We start from the raw sequence: 21,471 nt of genomic DNA, 5'->3' as shown, positions 1-21,471 counted from the left end.
ACAATCGTGATCCTGTAGATGATCTGGTATGCCGTCATTGTCCATATCATCGTCTATACTGTCAGGAACACCATCATTGTCAACATCTTGGAATAGGTCATGGGTTCCATCACCATCTGCATCCTGGTCGTTATGGTCGGGAATTCCGTCATTGTCGTCATCCTTATCCAAAACATCAGGAATGCCATCCTACAATTAGAAAACAAGGAGGTAATTTTAGCGAATTTAAACTTTGGTGGTTAAAACATTATCACCGACCACTTCACGTGTTACAAACGGTACAACAGGTTCTAATAAAATAATCAAAGATGGGACAATTATGACCGCTTTTTAGCATAAGTAGGAAGTCTGTCACCATACCCGTGAATAAATATTTATATCTATAAAAGACAACCACACGATTAGGGATTAACATGCGGAAATTAATCACACACACACAGCGAGTTCTGAGGGCTTTAAGTCACTCGATTTTACTAGATTCACGTTACCAACGAGTCTGAGAAAAAGTAACCTTAACTTCGAAGCCGTATTTTGGGTATCAACACCTTTATTCGCACTAAGACGCTGCTGAACCACCAAAATGCCAAAATGCACTAAAATGCCGTCAGTTTGCATACACTGATTTTTTCCGCTGTCTACACTTAACTGAATATTTAGGCACGTATTCTCTGGTTGAATGGGTCATAGATGGTCACGTTCTTTAAATTTTGCACATTTTGGTAAAGGCCGTGACCAGTGGGGAGGTCTGACACCAAGAGTTGGGCCGAAATGCTGTCGTAAATCAGCTCATCATCTTACTATTCTACCTTAAAGGAAGCTCAGGCCACAACTCTACTCATGACATTGATGAACCAACGGTCAATTTGTGCCACTGAGGTTCATTTTCCTCCTTAGGAGATACTAATCTTGTTCAGTAGTCGTTTCCCATCTCTCCTAATATGAAGGCCCATTTGAGCTGTCGACAGCAGATTGTCGTCCAAAGTTGCAGAGACGATAACTCATCGTGTAGCATGGAAATGTTTTGAATAGACCACCAGAAGTTTCGGATCTCTTGTTTGCAAGTTTGACTGAGCACTCAGATTATTTCTTGCTACTTGGCAGATCCCCAGGGGGCGTAAATGACAACATAAATTTGGATAATTCCAACTTAAAGAACGTCACACAGGTTTGGGAAACTTCCAACACTCACAAGTCCGGCTACCTTAACTGCTGACCAGTATTATCAGATGATGCCGATGTTGATGATGACGATGTCGACCAGACGAGCAAATTCATTCACGTGCAAAACAAATAGAGACGGACGCTAACTTGCGCTTTAAAACTGAAGCACTGAAACTCAGTGAACAATGAAACTGACTATGCACCCAAATTTAGGATAAATTGGGAACCAAACGAGCTAGCTAGCTGGTGCAGTTTTGATAGTGTCTTAAGTTTGGAACAGATCCCTATGTTATACCTCAAGTTGCTAGGCCGAAGAGGATGGTTAAGCAGCAAGAGTAGGAAGGGAAGTTCATATCTAATTTCAGTCCATGACTTTATCGAATGTGTGTTTCCCTGTTACCGAACTTAAAACGAGCCTGGTGAACCTAAACATTCAGCTAAAGGGAAGAGAAGATAGACGAAGTGTTTGTTTGCTGCTATAAAGAACATTCCACAGAAGTGACAAGGTCAAAGGGGTTTTTCCTCCATCAGCCACTGCCGTGAATTCTACAAGCTATGAATGTTTTCCAGGTCTATTCTCCACATAAGAGAAGCTCGATTTGATATGTGCCGCTGAACCTCCAATCATATTTGTTTTTCTGATAATTTGAAGCACAATTGAAAAGATTTTTGGAACCACCGAGAGGACTTCTCCCAAATTTGCAGAAGACTTTGGATGCTGGTGTCGAATTGATCCCACTGTATAAATGTTAGTGAGCATGACAGTGCCTATTGTGCCACGTATATGGCTCCCATATGACCATCATTTGCTAGGTCGTTCGAAGTAAGTACTGACGTAATGGGCTACTCATAAGGTTGCTGAATACTCTTCGACAGCCACTGACCTGATTCGCCCTTCTTGGAGCTCATTAGGTAGGCGTAGCCCCCCCTTCGAGTTTCCGTCATCCTTGTGTTTTACTTGAACCCAAACCACACGAAATTAGCTAAATAAACTCATCTGTATACCAATTTGGCTTTGATGGGAGACTCAACCGGAACCCAGCAGAATCTCTCGTTTAAGATGTTTTGAAATAAATTAATGTGCTGCACCAGGTCGCCTCATGTTTCAGCTGGCACAATATCCGAGATGTTGCGATACATTGTTTAGACGTAATATGCTACCCATATTTTCCTTGAATTTTTACGAGTTTCTGGGGTGCTTACGCGAAAGAATGCTGACTTTTCGGCAGCTACCCCAGCTCCTTACTGTGAAAAATGGTGGAAATTTCACCTCTGAGGACTGGCTTCCGGGGCCTTCGTAAAGAAAGCTTGGTCATCTAGATGTGTGGAAATTTGGTATTTTGAGAATTACCGTCATTCTGAGTAGCCCAGTCTGAAAACGAAACTGCAGGCGATGGTTTGTTCATCCTAAAATATTTATAGGGATTCTTCTACTCAGTAACATATAAGTAGCAAGGTTAAGCCTAAAATTAGTTTACCGACCAGATTGCGGATTGAAAAATTCCTTGGGTAGGTTGAGGGCGATGCAATATTAATCGTAAACCTCGTGACATCTCAAACCACCTCGGAGCGTAGTACTCCTGTTTCTTCAGCCTTGTCTCCGGCCTTGCATGGTCATTCTGACTAGTACAACCGAACAAGCTTGACCGTCAGCAAAATACACTCATTTGCAAACGAATTCGGTTCTGCAAGAGACTCACCTGGAACCCAGATGAATCCCTCGTTTGTGATGTTTCCAGGCAACTTAGTGTGCTGCACCAGGTCGCCTCATGTTTCAGTCGCTACGATATCGATATATCGCGATACATGTATACTCGTCATGCACTACTGTGCTGGAAATTCTTCGACAGCCCATGACTGGTTTCGCCCTTCTTGAGGCCCATCAGGTCGTTAAGGTGTAGTAACAGTAACCTCGGCCTTGCTCACTTTCTTATCTCATCTTCATCGGTCTCATCTACTCTCACCAAACCCCACTGAACTTCGTTTCGCTTCCCTCATTCATATAGGTAGATGCAGTGTTGCATTTTGTAGTACTCCCGAGCTTCTTAAGGACAGTATTCAGATTAAAATTATGCCGTACAGTCAGACGCACACCTGGAATCTACGTTGATCGCTTACTTTTACCATGGTTACGTTAACAAGCAGGACACTTTTCTCTGAGAGGAGTAGATGGAACATGCGTTTTTCAAGATGGAAAAAATAAAAAGGCTTGATACCGCCTGGGGGACGCAGAATTGGCATTAGAGAGATAGAAGTCTATCTTGGTGTTGCCGTTACGATATGAGGTTAGGCTTAGCATTTCATAACCAATAATAAATGGTTCCTGGTTTTAACCTGAGACTGTTTCCTGCGCATTCATTTGGGTTATAAACACTTCCTAAGTCCTCATCACGATGCTTTACCTGTATCACTTTGCTTCTGACTATTTTCATGGTGTTTTCGGGAGGTGAAGTTACGCTGTGTTGAAAAAATCATATATATTAGGACACTAGATGGTGGCCTCCCCAATATGTAACGTCCACAGAAATGTGGCGGGGATTGTTCGCTGTGATTCTTACACAATTCTCCTCCTGATAAGGTCTCCGAGGCAAAGCATTCTCATCGAGAGGGTAATCTTAAAGTCATAGTTCATTTCTAGCGGTAAATACTTTAGTGCAACAAGCACCGCATGGCCACGAAGAAGGCACTTTTCCGTTCCGTAATTGACTGGTTTACTTCTCAGTTAAGGAAATGGCTAGTGCTGAAAAGCTCCAAGTGTGGTTGGCACGCCAACCCACTGGATGAATTCTTTTCGCCCGGAATAGCCATAAAGAGTAATTTGGTTAGACATACGAACAAAACATTTATTTGGATGTTTCACAAGTGGAACGTCAACTAAGGCCTGGGGTGAAGCATCAAATGGCAGTTCAGTGTTTCTCGAGGTTCGCGTAACCACCGTTGTTTTCGCAGTTTCAAGGAACAGGCAGTTGGTTGGATGGAAAACCAACTACTAATTGATAGAATAATTGACAGAATAGTTTATGCTGGCTATGAATTACTGTGCACAACTATCGCGTTGCGCTGGCACGCGTGAATCAGAGTTAATCAAGAACACTGGACAGTGGAGACAATCACCGATTTGGAACGGCAACCTCTGTCCCAAAGTGACAAAATCTGTTAGGATGTTAGGGATGAAATTTCGACCAGCTTATTTACGTCACCGAACAAACTGAGACCAAGCATCTATCAACTGAATGTGGACCGAAAAACCCTTGTTGTAGCAGAATTTTTTGTTGTAATGGGTTCCCTTGAGATGACTGGCTATCCTCGCATCAATCATCTGGACCCAAAAGCAGTTTCAGTGGTCTAGCGTATTTTTATATTCAAATGCATGTGGCTGTTTGCATACTATTCTAGTGAATTATCGAGATACATAGCTTTCCCCACCGCAAAGCCCTGTAACTTGAGTCATGATTTCACCAAGTTCCGTCCACCCGCAGAAAGGTGAAAGTGGACCAGACTTCTTGACGGTTCTCCGATGCGCTAGCCTGATGGGCTTGTCCAGATGCTTTGTGTGGTCAATACATCTACTGCTAAGTGGACCAATAGACAAGTGACAGCAAATTCATGTGTTCGAATCTCATTGGTCAATGAAAGCCGATGCGGAGCTGTCCTCCAATGAACTCACGCTCTTTTACATCTCACTAGCGAAACCAAACGGCAGTGTTTGTCATGCTGCCAGGTGAAACGTATGTCGGTACGCGACTAGTAGCCGGGTGAACCGAAAGATGGGCCTAACAAGTCAATTCAGATAGTTGTTGTGTTCAGAGTTTTTAGGTCCTCGAGACCTTTCAGTTTCCAAGCTGTGTAAATTCTAGGAGTGGTTGACTGACCTTCATTAAGGCAGGCGTTGAGGGTATATTTGTGTCCCCCAAATCAGGGTTTTGATGAATCATTACAACCCACCAACTCGCTTTGATTAGGGAAACATTTTTTCCATCACTGCACATTATTAGCTTCACCCGCTGGTGGCATTAACTACCGGTGATTTTCACGCTACTGCTACTTACATTCGCCATGGCACAGTGAGCCAGCTGATTCCACCACAGGCCGGTATACCCATTTGTGTAGCATTACCCTTTAGTGAGACAAACAGAAACCTGTTCTGTACCTGTTTAATGCGGCAGCCAAAATTTGTTCAGCCAACACGTTGGCCCGGGGGTTGGAACTTATGATAAATATGTTTCGCCAGAAATCTTTCTGGCGAAGTACCCCCAAACGAGGCCTCCAAAGCGGAAAAACTCAAGCTATCCTACCCTAACTGCGCATTATTTTCAAGGGTGGTTTGACCAAGAAACTGGTAAATAAAGCAACAAAAGAGAGTTGCTGGAATATTTCTTGCTGTATGCCCAAATAAACTTTTCACCATCCATCTCTGATCAGGCAAGAAGTAAAGAAAAAACAGTTTGTCACAACACTTCCATGTGTCTGTGAATTGGTCTGCTCCTTTGGAAATAGCTGTACTGGTTCAACGATGCTGCAACTGTCAAAGAGGATTTCTGAGAACACACAGTCTGCGATACTGCGTAATTAGTTGTTTTATCCCATCTGCTTTACACACCAAAACTGGGTCAAGTTTCAATTACTTTTAAGCCAACTTATTGAGTACAGGTCAATACGTCAAATTTCATAAGAATCAAGCTCTTTTTACGGTGACAATAATCTGTATTGCAGACCTTAAGTTTTCATAGACACTTAATTGGAGAGTAACTCTTTAGCCACACGTGACTTGCCGAAATAATATCCTCTTTTAATAGTCACTACCATTAATGGTCGATTTGGACCAGATGAACGTTCACTCAGGAGTACTGCAATTTGTTTCATCCCTACTAGGAGTTATCAGCAGTAGGTATATTAGGATTGTCGAAGGAGGTTCCAATTCACGACCCCTAGTTGGTAATCGAACCATCTGCCTTTAATTCACGGTTAGCCAGACGGTAGCGCGGACAGCATGCACTTTATACAATAGGATTTTACTGAGTACAGGTCACATGAGCTTGCGCCGAAGTAACGTTACTGAATTCTAGAAAGTTTAAATAGTTTGAGATCATAATATCTACTAGTCACGTGATTTCAGAGTTGTTTATTTGGTGGGATATTCTTCCTGTTTTTTGATGAAAATAATTCAGTTCTGATGAGTGCCACGAATAGTAACTGTTTTCCTTTGCTCTATTAATTCCAGTTGCAGAATAATAATCCGAGTGAGATTCTTTTGAATGCGTGTTGGGTGTGGGTCTGCCGAAGTACAACAACTGTATACCGGTCAATAACACCCAGAGTTTTGAACGCCGTCACGCCTAGGTAGAGAAAGGCTGAGATATTTAAGCCTCCTTTCCCAGAAGATAGTGCATACATATGAAAGTAACAAAGCCCTTCGGTGCAAACTTATCAGCAAACACGAAATAAGCAGTTACAAGACATCAGACACGAAAGTAAACGTCTCATCTGCACAGAGTTATTGAAAACTGAATGTTCTCATGCGTCCTCTCGAACTCTACTGGGCATTCATTCACTGTTAAACAAAAGTAAACGAACACTTCAAAGTTGCAATAAACTTCACATTTCATCAGATACGGGGGCGGAGCTTGGACACCAAATCATACGCTACTCGCATGATTCATCAGTAGCACACGCCGTTACACTGGTAGCGGCTCCGCCTAATTCTAATTATACTCCATACCTATAACATCCAGCTAAAAAGTGCACTTACGTTATCGGAATCTTTGAAGTAGTTGTATGCGGGATGGTCAGGGTCATGCAAATCCGGGATACCATCATTATCATCATCAGTATCAATGTGGTCGGGAATAAGATCGCCATCACTATCCTAATATAGCGGAGAAGCGAAGGAAGTTGAGGTTTGTAAACAGGTAAAAACAGGAAGAGAATTACGCCGCAGCAAGGCTTTCAAGACAAATTCGAAACGTCACGCTAAGGAAGCTTCAGACCACTTGGACAGACTGAAATATCTGTGTGCAGAGTTCGTCGTACGCCACATCTTAAGAGAAACCCTGAAGGTACAAAACTTTTGCCACACATTGTCCCCTATGGTTTGTTGATTTCGGGCCATACTTATGGCCGGGGGTGAAAACCTGGGTGTCATTGGAACAGATAGACTGACTCTTTTTCTTCTCATGTCGTGAGCAAATCATACAAACATTTGATTTTAGGTGTTAGATAATGTGGAAAATTAAACAGGATATGACAGTATCCTATAGTCCATCTAGCTAAAAACTTGACCAATAAGGACCACATCTTTAATGCGATTACGTTAGTTTGAAATATGTCGACCGATCTATCGGCTAAGTACAACTAAGAAATGTCTGATGGGGTCTCATAGAGGTTAGTGCTGCGGTCCCTCAGCAAGAAATGTTCTTCGAAATTGCTGGTTCCATTGCTTACCCGTGGTATTGGCTGCTGTCAGGAATACATGAAATCCCATTTACTTTCCTGAACGCAGTTAGATTAGAGTATCACTCTTAACCAGTTGAGGCAATGTGAGAGAGCCGTACATAGCGCATACAAATAACTGGTGCTGTGGTCACTGGAAATACGCAACTCAACTGGCCAACAAAGAGCAAACTTCTCATCAGCTTCAGTAAAATCAGCGGGTCGAGCTGAGTCGGCTTTTAAAGTCTACCGGTGAAGTGAGAACCAAACACCCTCATTTCGAATGTGCGCATTTCGGGTAAAGCCAACTGAAAAATAAGTTATACTCACGTGATTGTTTTGGCAAAACAGGCTTCTGTAGCCACCTGACTGATACTTCTTTTAAGGCATGCATTACAGGGGTCCTACCATAGAATCATGTCAACATTCAACACATTCGGCCAGCCCACGTACTGAATCTAAACGACCTATCATTTTTTTTACGTCTGTCAGCCGCATAGGTTGATGCGACAAACTGTCTGTTAACCTGCGTGGTCGAATATTCACAGTAAAGCTGGCCGCCACCTACCTCCATACCTCCTGGCTTAAGTTAAGTGAATACAGCTAGGGCTTCTGTATATCTGAACTCGTTTTGACTTGTTGCTCGGATGGCCGGATAATCTGGTTTTTATTTTCTATGGTACGGATGGCACAAGTATGAATTGCATTGCTTCGTTCTAGTGCTTTGCTGTGATATGATCTCAAACGAAGTTGCGCGGCAATGCAAAGAGCGAAGGTGATCAGTTGCACTGCGTGACAGAGTGGCTCCCGATAAAGTCACCATAGTAAGCTCTATGTGGTTCAAATCACCATGCGCCAGTGCATCCTAGTTCTGTATGCCTAGCAGCGACGGACGATCTATTTTGTTTTCTTAGCAAATGTTGTAACTTCCAAGACACGTCTCTAATCGTACAAAAAACGACGCACACAAGAAATGGTTCAACTGTAACACTTTCGGTGCCTAGCTGACACGCCACCCGAGGGAAGCACGAGGGCTGCCCGTTCGCCCAAACCTAGGCAGAAGTCTAGATGCAGAGGTCACGTTCGTCCGGTTAGTAAATTCGCACTCTAACCACTGAGACATCTAGCCGCACAACGACACAGGTTGGCCGCTAGCGACATAGGGTGCAATGATTACTGTACTACGCCGAGGAAAATCACGTGCACCTAGACTAACATTGTGTTTAGATAAAGTGAACTACAGTTTGGTCAGTCAAATATATGGAAACAACTTGGACGTTATTGGTTATAATGTCTGATCGAGCTCTTCGTCGATTTTCAAGAATAACAGGTAAAAGAAAAAATATCAGTTTGAGATGTCAATCATATCATATAATTACTGGTTAGGTCGAGGTTCAAGCATATGTTCCGTTTCCCATCTCATAGCTTACAACTAGCTAACTCATGGCAGAGATAAAATTTCATCTGTTGAAACGTCATCATCATTAACATGGAGAACATTACATCATTGGCACCTTTTTTGAACTTCATATCGACAGGCATATAACTTCTGACTAGAGACCACTGTCAAGACAGACATAAAGATCAGTGTATCTCTTGGAGACTTTCCATGGTCAGATCAGAAAAATCACTTGGTATTAGAGGTTACCATAAGTTGAACTCTTTAGATAATCCCTGTAAAAATGGATGGCCATAATAGAAATGGAAAATAGAGAAAGCACGTGATAATATTCGGTTACTTAGGAAAAAATATAAACACCGTTGAATATGCTTCTCTTTTTAACAAAGAATTCACGTTACATACCGCAATTAAATGCCACTGGTTTTCGGATCCGAATTTCCTAATATGAAAAGGACCCTGAAAACCTTGTTAAAAAACCAGTTTTTTGTGAAAAACACTGCCCCTGGGTATTGATTTCACTGATGGCCCCGACTTCAAATCCAAGTAGACTAATCGGCCATTTTGCTGTGTGTGACAAGCGTAATCCAAATACAAGATACATGCACTCGAGTAAAGGATCACTTACTATCATCATAATCATGGACAGCATGACATCAGTGTTAAACAGTGATGTTTCGCTGCCATACAACCATTTATTTGAAGGCCTTATGGTGAAGAGAAGGACAGGGAAAGGACTTATTGGTACCTCACTACAATCATTCTGACGTGTCCACACCTCCAGATACTCATTCAGGCAATCTGGATAGAAAATGACAACAAAACACCAATGACACTATTAGTAGCCATATCTTGCAGCGTCTCCAGCCAAGCTCAGTGGGGATGACGCGGTTTCCACCCTGGAAGACGACTAGCACCGACAGCACGTAAACGTTTCGTGCTCTCTTTCATACCTCTCTGCCAGGTCAAGGGTTGGTCACCTCTCTGTTTCCGCCACTCTGAACTGGTTACGGAAAACAGTACTCTGTTCGGCAAACGATGCTTCGGCACACGATGCTTCGGCATACGCAGTACATGGCCTAAGCAATGCAGCTTCTGGCGCTGGACACATTCTTCAATGGAAGTTCCCGTTGCATAATCGAAAACTCGCTTTCTAATTGCCTCATTAAGCAATCTCCGCCACTAACCCACACGAGTTCTGGCCCTGAGACAGCGATTGTCGAATACCTGAAGACGTCTCAGTTCCGCTGCTCGAACAGCCCAAGTCTCACAACCATACAACAAAACTGGCCGCACTGTGGCCTGACGCACACGTGCCCTGAGATTCAGGGGTTTGCCGCTTTGACACCATAGGTGTCTCAAATTGGCGAACGCCAACCGTAGCTTGCAGGTTCGTGCACTGGCCTCATCTGTCACACTACAATCAGAACTTGGAACACTTTGAGCACTAATAATCTTTCATTTTCGTAGTTCAATGCATATGTGCTGCTCATTTCATCAAATCCAGCGTCACAATGAGCTTAATGAGATTTTTCTAATCAAACGCTTCACTGTTACATCTCATTGTTAAACTAAATTTAGGCATTCTGTCAGCCTGTTTTAACTTTCAGATTTCGAAGATATGCCCTGAGAAAGCCTGATAATTATCAAGTTAAGTTCCCATCCCCCGTTCTTTTTTGAAGCAAACTCTCGGATTAAAAACTTACCTTGATGATACAGTCGGGGATACCATCACCATTCGAATCTGGATCTTCACTGTCTGGAATGCCATCGTTGTCGTCATCCTCATCCCACTCGTTTAGAATCCCATCTCGATCGCTGTCCTGTTGCACAAAAATATGTTCATAACAGTCGACTAATGCATCTAAGTTGGTGAGTTGCCTGATATAGCTTTTAAATGGCTAGCTGTTTAATGATACGTCTTTGGCACCTCTAGTGAGCAAAACTTTGCGGAGCGAAAGTTTCAAAATATTTGAAATTTTCATCCCAACCTCTCGGACTTGTTCTGTATAGGTAACCTAACTCATGTTGTCTCTGATTGCAGCTTGGAAGCGATAAAATTATCATGTCATATCATATCAAAATATCGTATCAAAAATATCATAAAAATGATATATCATATCAGCACTCGTTGCAGCACTGAAGATATCGATGACTTCAAACGGTTCTCCAGATTTGTTGGCGCAGAACAAAACAGCGTTGAATCTGCAACAGAAATCGTTCAGTTTTCATCCCCAAAGGCCCGAAATTTAAAGGCTATTTAATCCAGATTTAAGTTTCCGAAGATTTCTGAGAGATATTAAAAAACCCACAAGCGACCACTATGAAGACAGATCCATTTGGTTTGTCGCTTGCTGTACAAGAGCGACTAACTTCGTAGGGGATCAGACACATTTAACTTGGATCCTGCAAGAAGTGAACCCCTTAGGAGTGTTATCATTATTTATCCAACCCGCACCATGGCACTTTTCGTGGTAGCTATATTTCCAAATTTTCTTCACATAATGAGATACTTGAATACAGCCTTAGACCCAAAATCAATGCATTACTCGCAAGGCATAAAACACCGGTGTCTCCAAGAAACATGGACAATGATCACCACTGGCGGAAAGTGCAAAAGTTTTTTGTCATCCCGCAGATCAAGCGCAGTGAAACTATAGTCTTTCTGATGTCTCTTGTGGGAGGAAGATGTTCTTTTGACTGTTCCGTCAGCGGCAAGGCGAAAGGTCAACTTTTATCATTTACTGATAGAAACCCTCTATATCCCACGAGATTTCACAGTGATTTGGAGAGGATTATTATTATTATTTTATTATTTGTTATTATTATAAGAGACGTTTATCACAGTGATTTGGAGAGGATTATTATTATTATTATTATTATTAGTATTATTATTATAAGTAGACGTTTATAGTTTATTTGTCGTCAACCGCAACCAAAAGGTTATCTATCGAGGGAACGATGCGTTTTCTTTTTCTTAAAGAAACAGTGTACTGATGAGAATTTCTGAAAACTCTTCAACAACCGATGATGCCTGACGTCGTCAGTAGGTTCAACTTCCGAGTTTCCATCGAATTTGTATTCTACCTGGGTAAGTAAACATTGAACATTCGAAATTGTGATTGGTCAAGGAGCTAGATGTGTTTTACTTAAATCGAATGTATTGCTTGTGTAGACTCCGTTTTGCAGGGTGAACCTTCAAAACCTTACTTTACTCCCAATTTTTTCGAGCACACGAGGTGTTGCAATCAAACACTGGTGACGACCATCAATGAAAACCCGTGCAACATCGCGTGCTTATCCCGAAAAACATCCTGGAAACAACCGTTTCTTTGCTCCTTGATAGATTTGTGCGGAACACGATTCACTGCTCTTCAGATCCAGCATCCTTTGAAAACACTGGCTATAGATGGCGAACATGATGTAGACTGGAAGCTCATCTGGACTTCAGAGACCAGATTCTAATATGTCCCCACTAGTACTGGTCATACCATTCATTAAAACGGGTATCTAACACAAAAGTGCGCTATGAATGTGCAGTTGTTTCATAATGAGTACCGTTAGTGTTCTAGCAGAACGTTTACAGCGATGTGCAAACCAACACGCCGTGACAAAATTTCCTCGGTTTTTAAAATGAGGCCATTTTTCAGTCAGGCCATTTTGGGTAAGCAAGTTTCTAATGAGGCCCGTGCGCGTTAGCTTGTTCCCCACCCACGTCGTCACAAAGCGGCCATATTGTCAACTGTAACATGTTAGCTTTTCTTGCATTTCTCAGTAGCTGCTAAAATGTCTTTTTACGAAGGCGAAATCTTTAGGCAATAAAATCGTGAAATGTCCAAGGATCTGTCGGTGAATATTTCCGCTGTAGGCAATCTTACGAAAAATTGCTGAGGACTGCTCGGTGTGAATTCTTCTGGGGATCAGGTTTTCTTCACAGTAGTCTATCTTGGGGTAAATTTCAATGGCTTCCGCATTTCATGAATTTGCGCATCTCACTCAAGGAGACGTGGAACCAAAACTGTCTGTTTGATTGAAAACAAAAAGACCTGTCTGCAATAATATTCGTTATTGAATTAATACCATGTGTTTTGTTGTTTTGGGAAGGTTCTTCAGGTAGCATTAATGTTGATTACTTGAACGTATTGGTAAACTTACCCATCGATCTTTCACTCATGATTAAACAAGGCTAACTCATGGGTGGCAGTCCTTGAAATTCTGAAAGCTACAAATGTTCGTCAAATGCACCCTTTCAATTCCCTCTGTAGATTTGACAGAAACAGTTGAACTGCATCTCAAAGAATAAACACAGATTACATAATAATGAATTGCCAAAAAGTCAAGCTGCAGTTCTAAACGGAATCGATTTTCTTAAGTCTAAAGCTCAGTTCCAGGACGTCATCAGCTTTGACATTCCTAGTGTGATGGCAAATTTGTGACACCTGTAGAAAGTTGCCGGGCAGCTAATCACGAATCCTAGAGTTTCGGAGTCATTTCATGTTTAACGCTTGTTTTTTTGGAGAGAATTTTGAGAGACTGGTCTTAAATCGAAAACAGAATGACAGAATTCCCCACCAACGTTTCCTCCCCCCCTATCGTCACAACAAACTCTTGCCCAGATTTATTTGCCATGATGTTCACATTATTAAGCCTACGATAATAAATGTCCCAGAATCAACCAATAAACAATTACATCTGCTCTATTCACGATTGGCTTTCGCTTTGCGACTTCCAGCTAGCGTCCCGTAAATAGTCCTTTCATGGGAAAAGAAGTTGTCCTCGTTTGGGACAAATGCAGCAGATGACCGCACACCAAAATGGCTGAAAACTTATGCAACCATCTGCATGCAAATTGGTTTCGCTTGGCACGTACTGTTGTCCTACACCAGGCAACCATCTCTATCGACGTTAACAACATCGCGCTACTTACTATCTATCTATCTATCTATCTATCTATCTATCTATCTATCTATCTATCTATCTATCTATCTATCTATCTATCTATCTATCTATCTATCTATCTATCTATCTATCTATCTATCTATCTATCTATCTATCTATCTATCTATCTATCTATCTATCTTTCTATCTATGTACAAGGAGTCTGCAACTCAGCCACGATGGGTAACTCTAAAGTGCAGCATCTGTAAAACGAGTAATTCTGAGGTGGCGAGTTTGGTCATGATGCTACATCACTCCACTATACTTTCGAAACTCCATGCTTTAAGCTTCACTCAAGCACTGACATAACTTAATCGAATGTTCACCAAGTTCACTCAGTTTATAGACAAATGTAGCATGCTCATGCAGCTATTTTTGAATGAACAAGGATTTTATATCAGCTGTAAACTGTCATATTATTATTAAATCCGAAATATGGCGAACGAGTCTTTCATTTCAAGACCATATCTGTTTGGTTGGCTCCAAGTAAACAAAGTTGAAGACCTGGTCGGATGTCGGTAAATTTCGACGACTATGTACTTGCGAACACTTTTTTGTTTGGCTACAGTATACGTGGAATGCATCACACATCACTCTTGTTTGATTGCGCCAGGATAGGATAACTGTTCAAACAGAATGATCTGAACATGTACTTTGTGTTTAAATAAGGATCATCTCACAGAATGAAGCATCGAAGATACGACGTTTCATCGTTTTCATTAAAAACCCTTAAAATACTGCTTAATCGTGCTGCACCCAAACAGCTGAGCTAATCAGAACGATTGTGCTGTACTTCTTCGTCCTAAGTTAATCCAGTAGTAGTGCATAAATAGCCCATAAATAGTTCACTGTTAATCAGTCATCTCTGCCAGACTTTAAGAAAAGACTCAGATCACACTAGAACTTAAACCTCTTTTCCTCTAATCCGTAAGTAATCTGGTTCTGGTTCACTGTGGGCAAATAATAATTAGAATTATAAACAGAATTATTATACGACTAGAATAACGATCGGATAGTGATGCTGTTTGGCCATTTCCGTCAAGAAGAGACTGGATCTTACCGTGGTGTGACGGTTTGTGTACCTCGGCCCCCATTGAACTATATTGGGGTTGTCCGCGCGACACCCGCAGAGCTTCTTATGCCAGGTTGGTCAATGGACTGAAGAACACAGTTTCCTGGTCCTCCAGGTTGAAGGTTGGAACATGTGTGACGACTCGTTTCGTAAAAAAACGGTAGTGTATTTGCATGTAGTTCCAAAATCAGCTCCCTTGCGGTCTGGCTTTTGAGCCAATAGTTTTGGCTAGGGATCCAAAACGTCCTCCGCCTAGGTCTGGGTGCCCTGGCAGTATTCCAGCACCCGTACAGCCACGAATTGCACATATACAAATGAACTCATGCCACAACATCCGTCACGCGGTGGCATCAGCCGTGTAAGCTAAAACATGCTACTGCTGATGCTTCTCTTCTTTCTCTTTCTCACACTTTTTTTCCTCCTCTCATCATCGCATTATTAACTGTCTTCTGGTAGACCCACCATTTAGGACTGAAGACTCCGTTCGTCCTGCAACGGTTTTGCAAGCGACAGCTGTGCGTCATCCGGCGCTGAAATCCTCAGACATCTCGAAATCAATCTTCAAGCCTTGACGTCCAGTGTATCTGGGCAACTTCACTGTCCGCATTCTGAAGCAAGCAGGTCAACAAGCTGCTCTCTCGCACGGAACTCGCTTGGTATTGATATGTACTATGAGAAAAAGAATTCCAGATGAAAACACAATGGCTGCACTAACTGCTCCTCACTTGCTACTCGCTTCTGGCTATGCACTTCTGGCGATCCAGGGGCTGCTGCAGCAAGATGTGCAGGAGTTCGTGTCGTCCGTAGTCACCGAGTGGATGGATCCTTGGTTGAATGGATACCCGTCGGTAGTTGGCTGTGTGCGGATCGTCCGGCAATGTTTGTGAAGGAGTTTCACAAGGGGAACTTTGATCGAGATCTATTTGTCCTATCTGCTTACGCCCCAACTAACTATAGCTTTGACGAGTTTTGTGACGCCCCAAATGTCCTGTTTCGGCGAGCTAAAAGCTCAGATATCATGGTGGTTGCCTCAGATCTGCATGCAAAAGTAGACAAGCTTAGTGAATCTGAGACTCAGTTAGGTGGTCAACATAGACTGGACTCGTTACGTACGGACAATGGTGAACGACTGCTTCAGCTGTGTGCTGATCGAGGCTGTTTCTATGTAGTACTGGTTTCCGAGACAGCCGAAGTCTTCTGGCCACATAGTATCCTTCGAAGGTTTGTGGGCCACTCACTCAAATCAGTCACATTGCCATCAGTTAGCGATGGTGTGGATATAGCTAACTTCTAGTCGTTCTGAAACACACTTGTAGGTTCTGACCACGCACTCATCCGGAATCGCTGCTCCTTTCGTTTTCCAGGGCCGCATAAGGTGAGGAAAAATCGCCTGGAAACTGAAAGACCGTCAGATCCGGATGTAAGACGAATTTACCGTAATCGTCTTCTATAGTCATTTTCAAATGCTCCACTGTCAGATGTGAATCCATACTGGGACGAGATCGTCACCTCTTAGTAAGCGCTGGCAGTCTTCCTTGTGGCACAGCGCTACTAGGCTCACCCAAGCACGGCATATCATACCAAACGGTAGCACTGCTCAAATCTCGGAGAAATATCCAAGTCGGTCCCGAACATAACTTGACACGACGAGCTATCAGACTTCCAGTGAAAAGTAAGCGTGAGAGCCGACCGTGTAGTCTGGTTTACACAGAAAGCCAAGGAAATGGAAGAGGCCCAGAAAGCCGGCAACACCCAGAGTCTAATTCCGTTGATCCGTGCCGGAAATCCCCTGGGCCCGAAAACATCAACAAAAAAAAACGCCTCGACCGGTGGGCCGAATATTTCGAACAACAGCTATCGTGGCTATCAGCCCCCACTCGTCTGGAGCCCACAGTTGACGTAGAGCCCTGGACAGTGAATGTGAGGTTTGACTGAATACGTTCTCTCAAGCACTACCGAGCTTCTGGTTCGGATGACCTCCCACCCGCATTGTTCAAAGGTGGGGTAAAATTCTGTCGGCTGTTGTCTGAACTGTTTGCCTCTATTTGGGTAAAGGCGACTGTCCCAGACAACTGGTTAGAGTCGGCAATAGTGTCCACTTTCAAAAATGATTCGAAGTGAGTTTGGTAACGACAGGGGATCAGCCTGACCACGGTCCTAACGAGACTGCTGGCGCCACTTGTGCTTCGTCACTTTACGGTGGCTCGTAAAACACAGTCTCGAGAGCAGCAAGTGCGGTTCCGGCCTGGTAGGGGTTGCGTTGACCAAATTTTCACAATTCGTCAGGTGCTAGAGCAGTGCCATACGAAAAAATGACCCAAAATGTTAGTATTCTTGTAGTTCAAAGTCGCATTCAACCCGGTTGGCCGATCTGTTCTCCTTGACCATCAAGGGATGCCCCGGAAGTTTGTGAACATAATACGTACTTTGTATTATCAGACTTCCGGGCGTGTGATGGCATACGGAGAACACTTTAGAAGCTTCCGTAGACAAAGCGGTGTCCGTCAGGTGTACCCAATCTCTCCATTAATATTTCATTTCGCGATCGATGAGATAATGAGGCGAACGCTGGAAAGTTCGAATAGCCTTTGGTGAAAGTCTTGTCGATCTGGAATATGAAGCCGACATCAGTCTCGTGTTAGAAGGAGAGAAGGCGCAGGTGCTTTTTGATAAACTAACCAATTCATCTCATCCATTCAATGCACTTTGCACTCACAAAGTGTAAAGTGATGCTCCCCGATATGCACTCACTGAACAGGCTACAACAATCCAGGGAGAGACACCTAAGCTCATGGGGTGTTTTACGTATCTTGGAAGTTGTAGTAGTTGTGGCTGAAGGGTGAAAGACACGGTTGGCGTTCGCCAATTTGAGACACCTATGGTGTCAAAGCGGCAAACCCCTGAATCTCAGGGCACGTGTGCGTCAGGCCACAGTGCGGCCAGTTTTGTTGTATGGTTGTGAGACTTGGGCTGTTCGAGCAGCGGAACTGAGACGTCTTCAGGTATTCGACAATCGCTGTCTCAGGGCCAGAACTCGTGTGGGTTAGTGGCGGAGATTGCTTAATGAGGCAATTAGAAAGCGAGTTTTCGATTATGCAACGGGAACTTCCATTGAAGAATGTGTCCAGCGCCAGAAGCTGCATTGCTTAGGCCATGTACTGCGTATGCCGAAGCATCGTGTGCCGAAGCATCGTTTGCCGAACAGAGTACTGTTTTCCGTAACCAGTTCAGAGTGGCGGAAACAGAGAGGTGACCAACCCTTGACCTGGCAGAGAGGTATGAAAGAGAGCACGAAACGTTTACGTGCTGTCGGTGCTAGTCGTCTTCCAGGGTGGAAACCGCGTCATCCCCACTGAGCTTGGCTGGAGACGCTGCAAGATATGGCTACTAATAGTGTCATTGGTGTTTTGTTGTCATTTTCTATCCAGATTGCCTGAATGAGTATCTGGAGGTGTGGACACGTCAGAATGATTGTAGTGAGGTACCAATAAGTCCTTTCCCTGTCCTTCTCTTCACCATAAGGCCTTCAAATAAATGGTTGTATGGCAGCGAAACATCACTGTTTAACACTGATGTCATGCTGTCCATGATTATGATGATAGTAAGTGATCCTTTACTCGAGTGCATGTATCTTGTATTTGGATTACGCTTGTCACACACAGCAAAATGGCCGATTAGTCTACTTGGATTTGAAGTCGGGGCCATCAGTGAAATCAATACCCAGGGGCAGTGTTTTTCACAAAAAACTGGTTTTTTAACAAGGTTTTCAGGGTCCTTTTCATATTAGGAAATTCGGATCCGAAAACCAGTGGCATTTAATTGCGGTATGTAACGTGAATTCTTTGTTAAAAAGAGAAGCATATTCAACGGTGTTTATATTTTTTCCTAAGTAACCGAATATTATCACGTGCTTTCTCTATTTTCCATTTCTATTATGGCCATCCATTTTTACAGGGATTATCTAAAGAGTTCAACTTATGGTAACCTCTAATACCAAGTGATTTTTCTGATCTGACCATGGAAAGTCTCCAAGAGATACACTGATCTTTATGTCTGTCTTGACAGTGGTCTCTAGTCAGAAGTTATATGCCTGTCGATATGAAGTTCAAAAAAGGTGCCTAAATCTGAAAGTTGCGAATCCACTTCACTCTGGTAAGTGGATGGGAGTAGGCGTGTAACTGCACCAAACATTCACTGTTTGAACCTCTTTAATGTAATTTATGCAGAACCATACAGCAATTGTCCTCAAAGACCCTGTTAGGTGACCAGTGAGCGACAGGTTGGCCTACTCAAGCCTTGGGACCAGGCAACACCTAGGCTATTGAACAGTATTTTAACTCACAATACTCTACACTTATTAAATCTAATAACTCCGAAGCGATGTTCTAAATGCTTTGGCAGTATAAATGCGAAAGAATTTTTCTACAAAAAAGCATGCTTCCAGCAGTTTCACTCAGGCCCAACGATTCACAATATCCACCCCCAAATAAGTTAGTCAACTACCACATTATCAAACGACGCAGCCCTGTAATCCAAATTGTTTTATCTTGGTACCGTTCAGTACAGGAATTTATCTCATCCTACCTACCTGCGCAAATGGCGAGACAACTTTAGGTAGTTCAGTGCAGATCAAGTTGTTCTTCGAGCTATTTTGCCAGGACTAGACCAAAATGTGAGTGACATTCTCTGCTGTTCATTCAACGCCCTTGTAGGTTTCAGTCAACCCAAACTGGAGTGAGATTTTACGGATAGCCATCTTCTCTGCTACTGTGATCGGCATTTTTTGGCAGGGTAGTAGTCCATGGAGGGTAAATAGTTTGCTTTTTCATTATGCTATTACTTTGCTATTTATAGTCAGATTGCTGTCTTGATTGGGACTAATTCGTAGATTGCAGGTTCGAAGTCGTTAAGTGTTGTCATCACAGAAGGAGCTGAACGCCCGTTGCAGCCAATGTACCACTAATGGGCGGAGTGACCAAACTTATACTTATACTTAAATTGATCCTGTCGGATCCTGCCACTGGATCCAATAAAAGCAATAATATTTGATAAGTGAATGCTCTAATGTTTCAACCGGTCTCGCCTTCAGGTGTTTATATGCAAAATATTGGATTTAACTCTGCTCTGTGCAGAAAAACATTTTGAACATCCTAGTTACGTTTGCCTACGTAAAATAGATGCACTATAGCTGTTTGCGCGGAACAGAATTAGTTTCTAGGTGCAAACCGATGACGTTGATATGAACCCGGGGGAGTAAGATCGCTACGTGGAAATGAAGTCTGTTGAGAGGTAGATACTATTCGATCCGGGTATTATGGTAGTAGCAATAAGCACCAGCACGAATTCTTCTGTACCAAAGCGGTGGCTTTACCCGTCAATTTCTCCGGATTTCAGCGAACTATAGCACTTTCTTCAGATAAATTCGACGAAGAAAGCTCACTTTCGCTCATCCTTGTTCACCGCTGGAATTCACCATTTCCTATTCAGTTAATTGGAATGTTCTCCAAGTCATGTCCATTTGGCAACAAATACCCATGATGAGTCAGGTGAAAGGGTATCCAAGGCTGGGGTTCAAAACTTACAGTTTATCCTATCGACATGTGAATGCTAGTTGCAACAAACTAAACATTGTTGGACAAAGTTTTGTTAACGTGAGGGGTTCTATGAGAATTACGTTTTTCACGTTTGTTTGCGTATGGTGTCTCCTGCTGCACATGGTACTAAGAATGTGAGGCGAGTTAACGACCGGGAAGTGGTTATCATGACGACTTATAAAAAATATCGCACCCATCGTGCACTCCGTTGTGGGGGTGAAGTCATATAGGTATTTCAGTTCAATGTCAGGTAAAATTTGTGGCCTTAGTGAAACTGTTTCATCAACCCTCAGATGAGCAGCGATTCATAGCCAATAAGGAGAATCCACTGATCTATAAGTACGATGAAGTTGACATATCATTGCTCAATACTCTATGTTATACTATCATCTGTGGCTTTAGCGTAAGCATACGGGCATATCTACATAAGATTCATTAAAACAAGGCAGTTCTGTGTAAGTTTGGTCCAATTTACTGAGTTCACTGCTAGAGAATGTCAGTGACAAGTGGGTTCGACTTGATTAGATAATTCTCCTTTGAACCGTGAGTCTAATTCTTTTAAGCAGAATTAACACATACTAGTCCTTTTTAACCGGATACTTTCTCATTACCTGAAGGAACTGTCTAAAATCTGGGGTTGGAGTATGATATGCAGCAAGTTCAACCAACTCTACTGATCCGGGCAGCACCCAGCATCCAAATGCTCCATACTGGTAGCCTGTACAGACAATTTAATCTGTAACAGGATATGTAGACAACAGACCTTCACTCACCTTGACAACTTCCATTCAGTTTGTCATTGTAAAGGATTGTTTAAATTGTCACTACTTCATAGGGAAGTCACTGCTAGCAGAACCGCCTAAACAAATACAGAAGTG

General features: G+C 42.8%; 1 protein-coding gene across 1 annotated transcript in view; it reads right to left on the bottom strand.

Annotated features, from left to right (window-relative positions):
* The window catches only part of T265_15515 (hypothetical protein), a gene marked incomplete at both ends in the record, with an annotated part of 91,484 nt that overhangs the window by 34,780 nt on the left and 35,233 nt on the right, over positions 1-21,471 (bottom strand). The window contains 2 exons of the mRNA XM_009178464.1: positions 6,911-7,027; positions 10,696-10,812. Coding sequence (XP_009176728.1) covers positions 6,911-7,027; positions 10,696-10,812 — 234 coding nt within the window. The remainder of the gene's footprint in view (positions 1-6,910; positions 7,028-10,695; positions 10,813-21,471) is intronic.

This window comes from Opisthorchis viverrini (assembly GCF_000715545.1).
Source record: "Opisthorchis viverrini unplaced genomic scaffold opera_v5_563, whole genome shotgun sequence".
Lineage (NCBI taxonomy): Eukaryota > Metazoa > Platyhelminthes > Trematoda > Opisthorchiida > Opisthorchiidae > Opisthorchis > Opisthorchis viverrini.
This window is presented reverse-complemented; position numbering and strand designations above follow the sequence as displayed.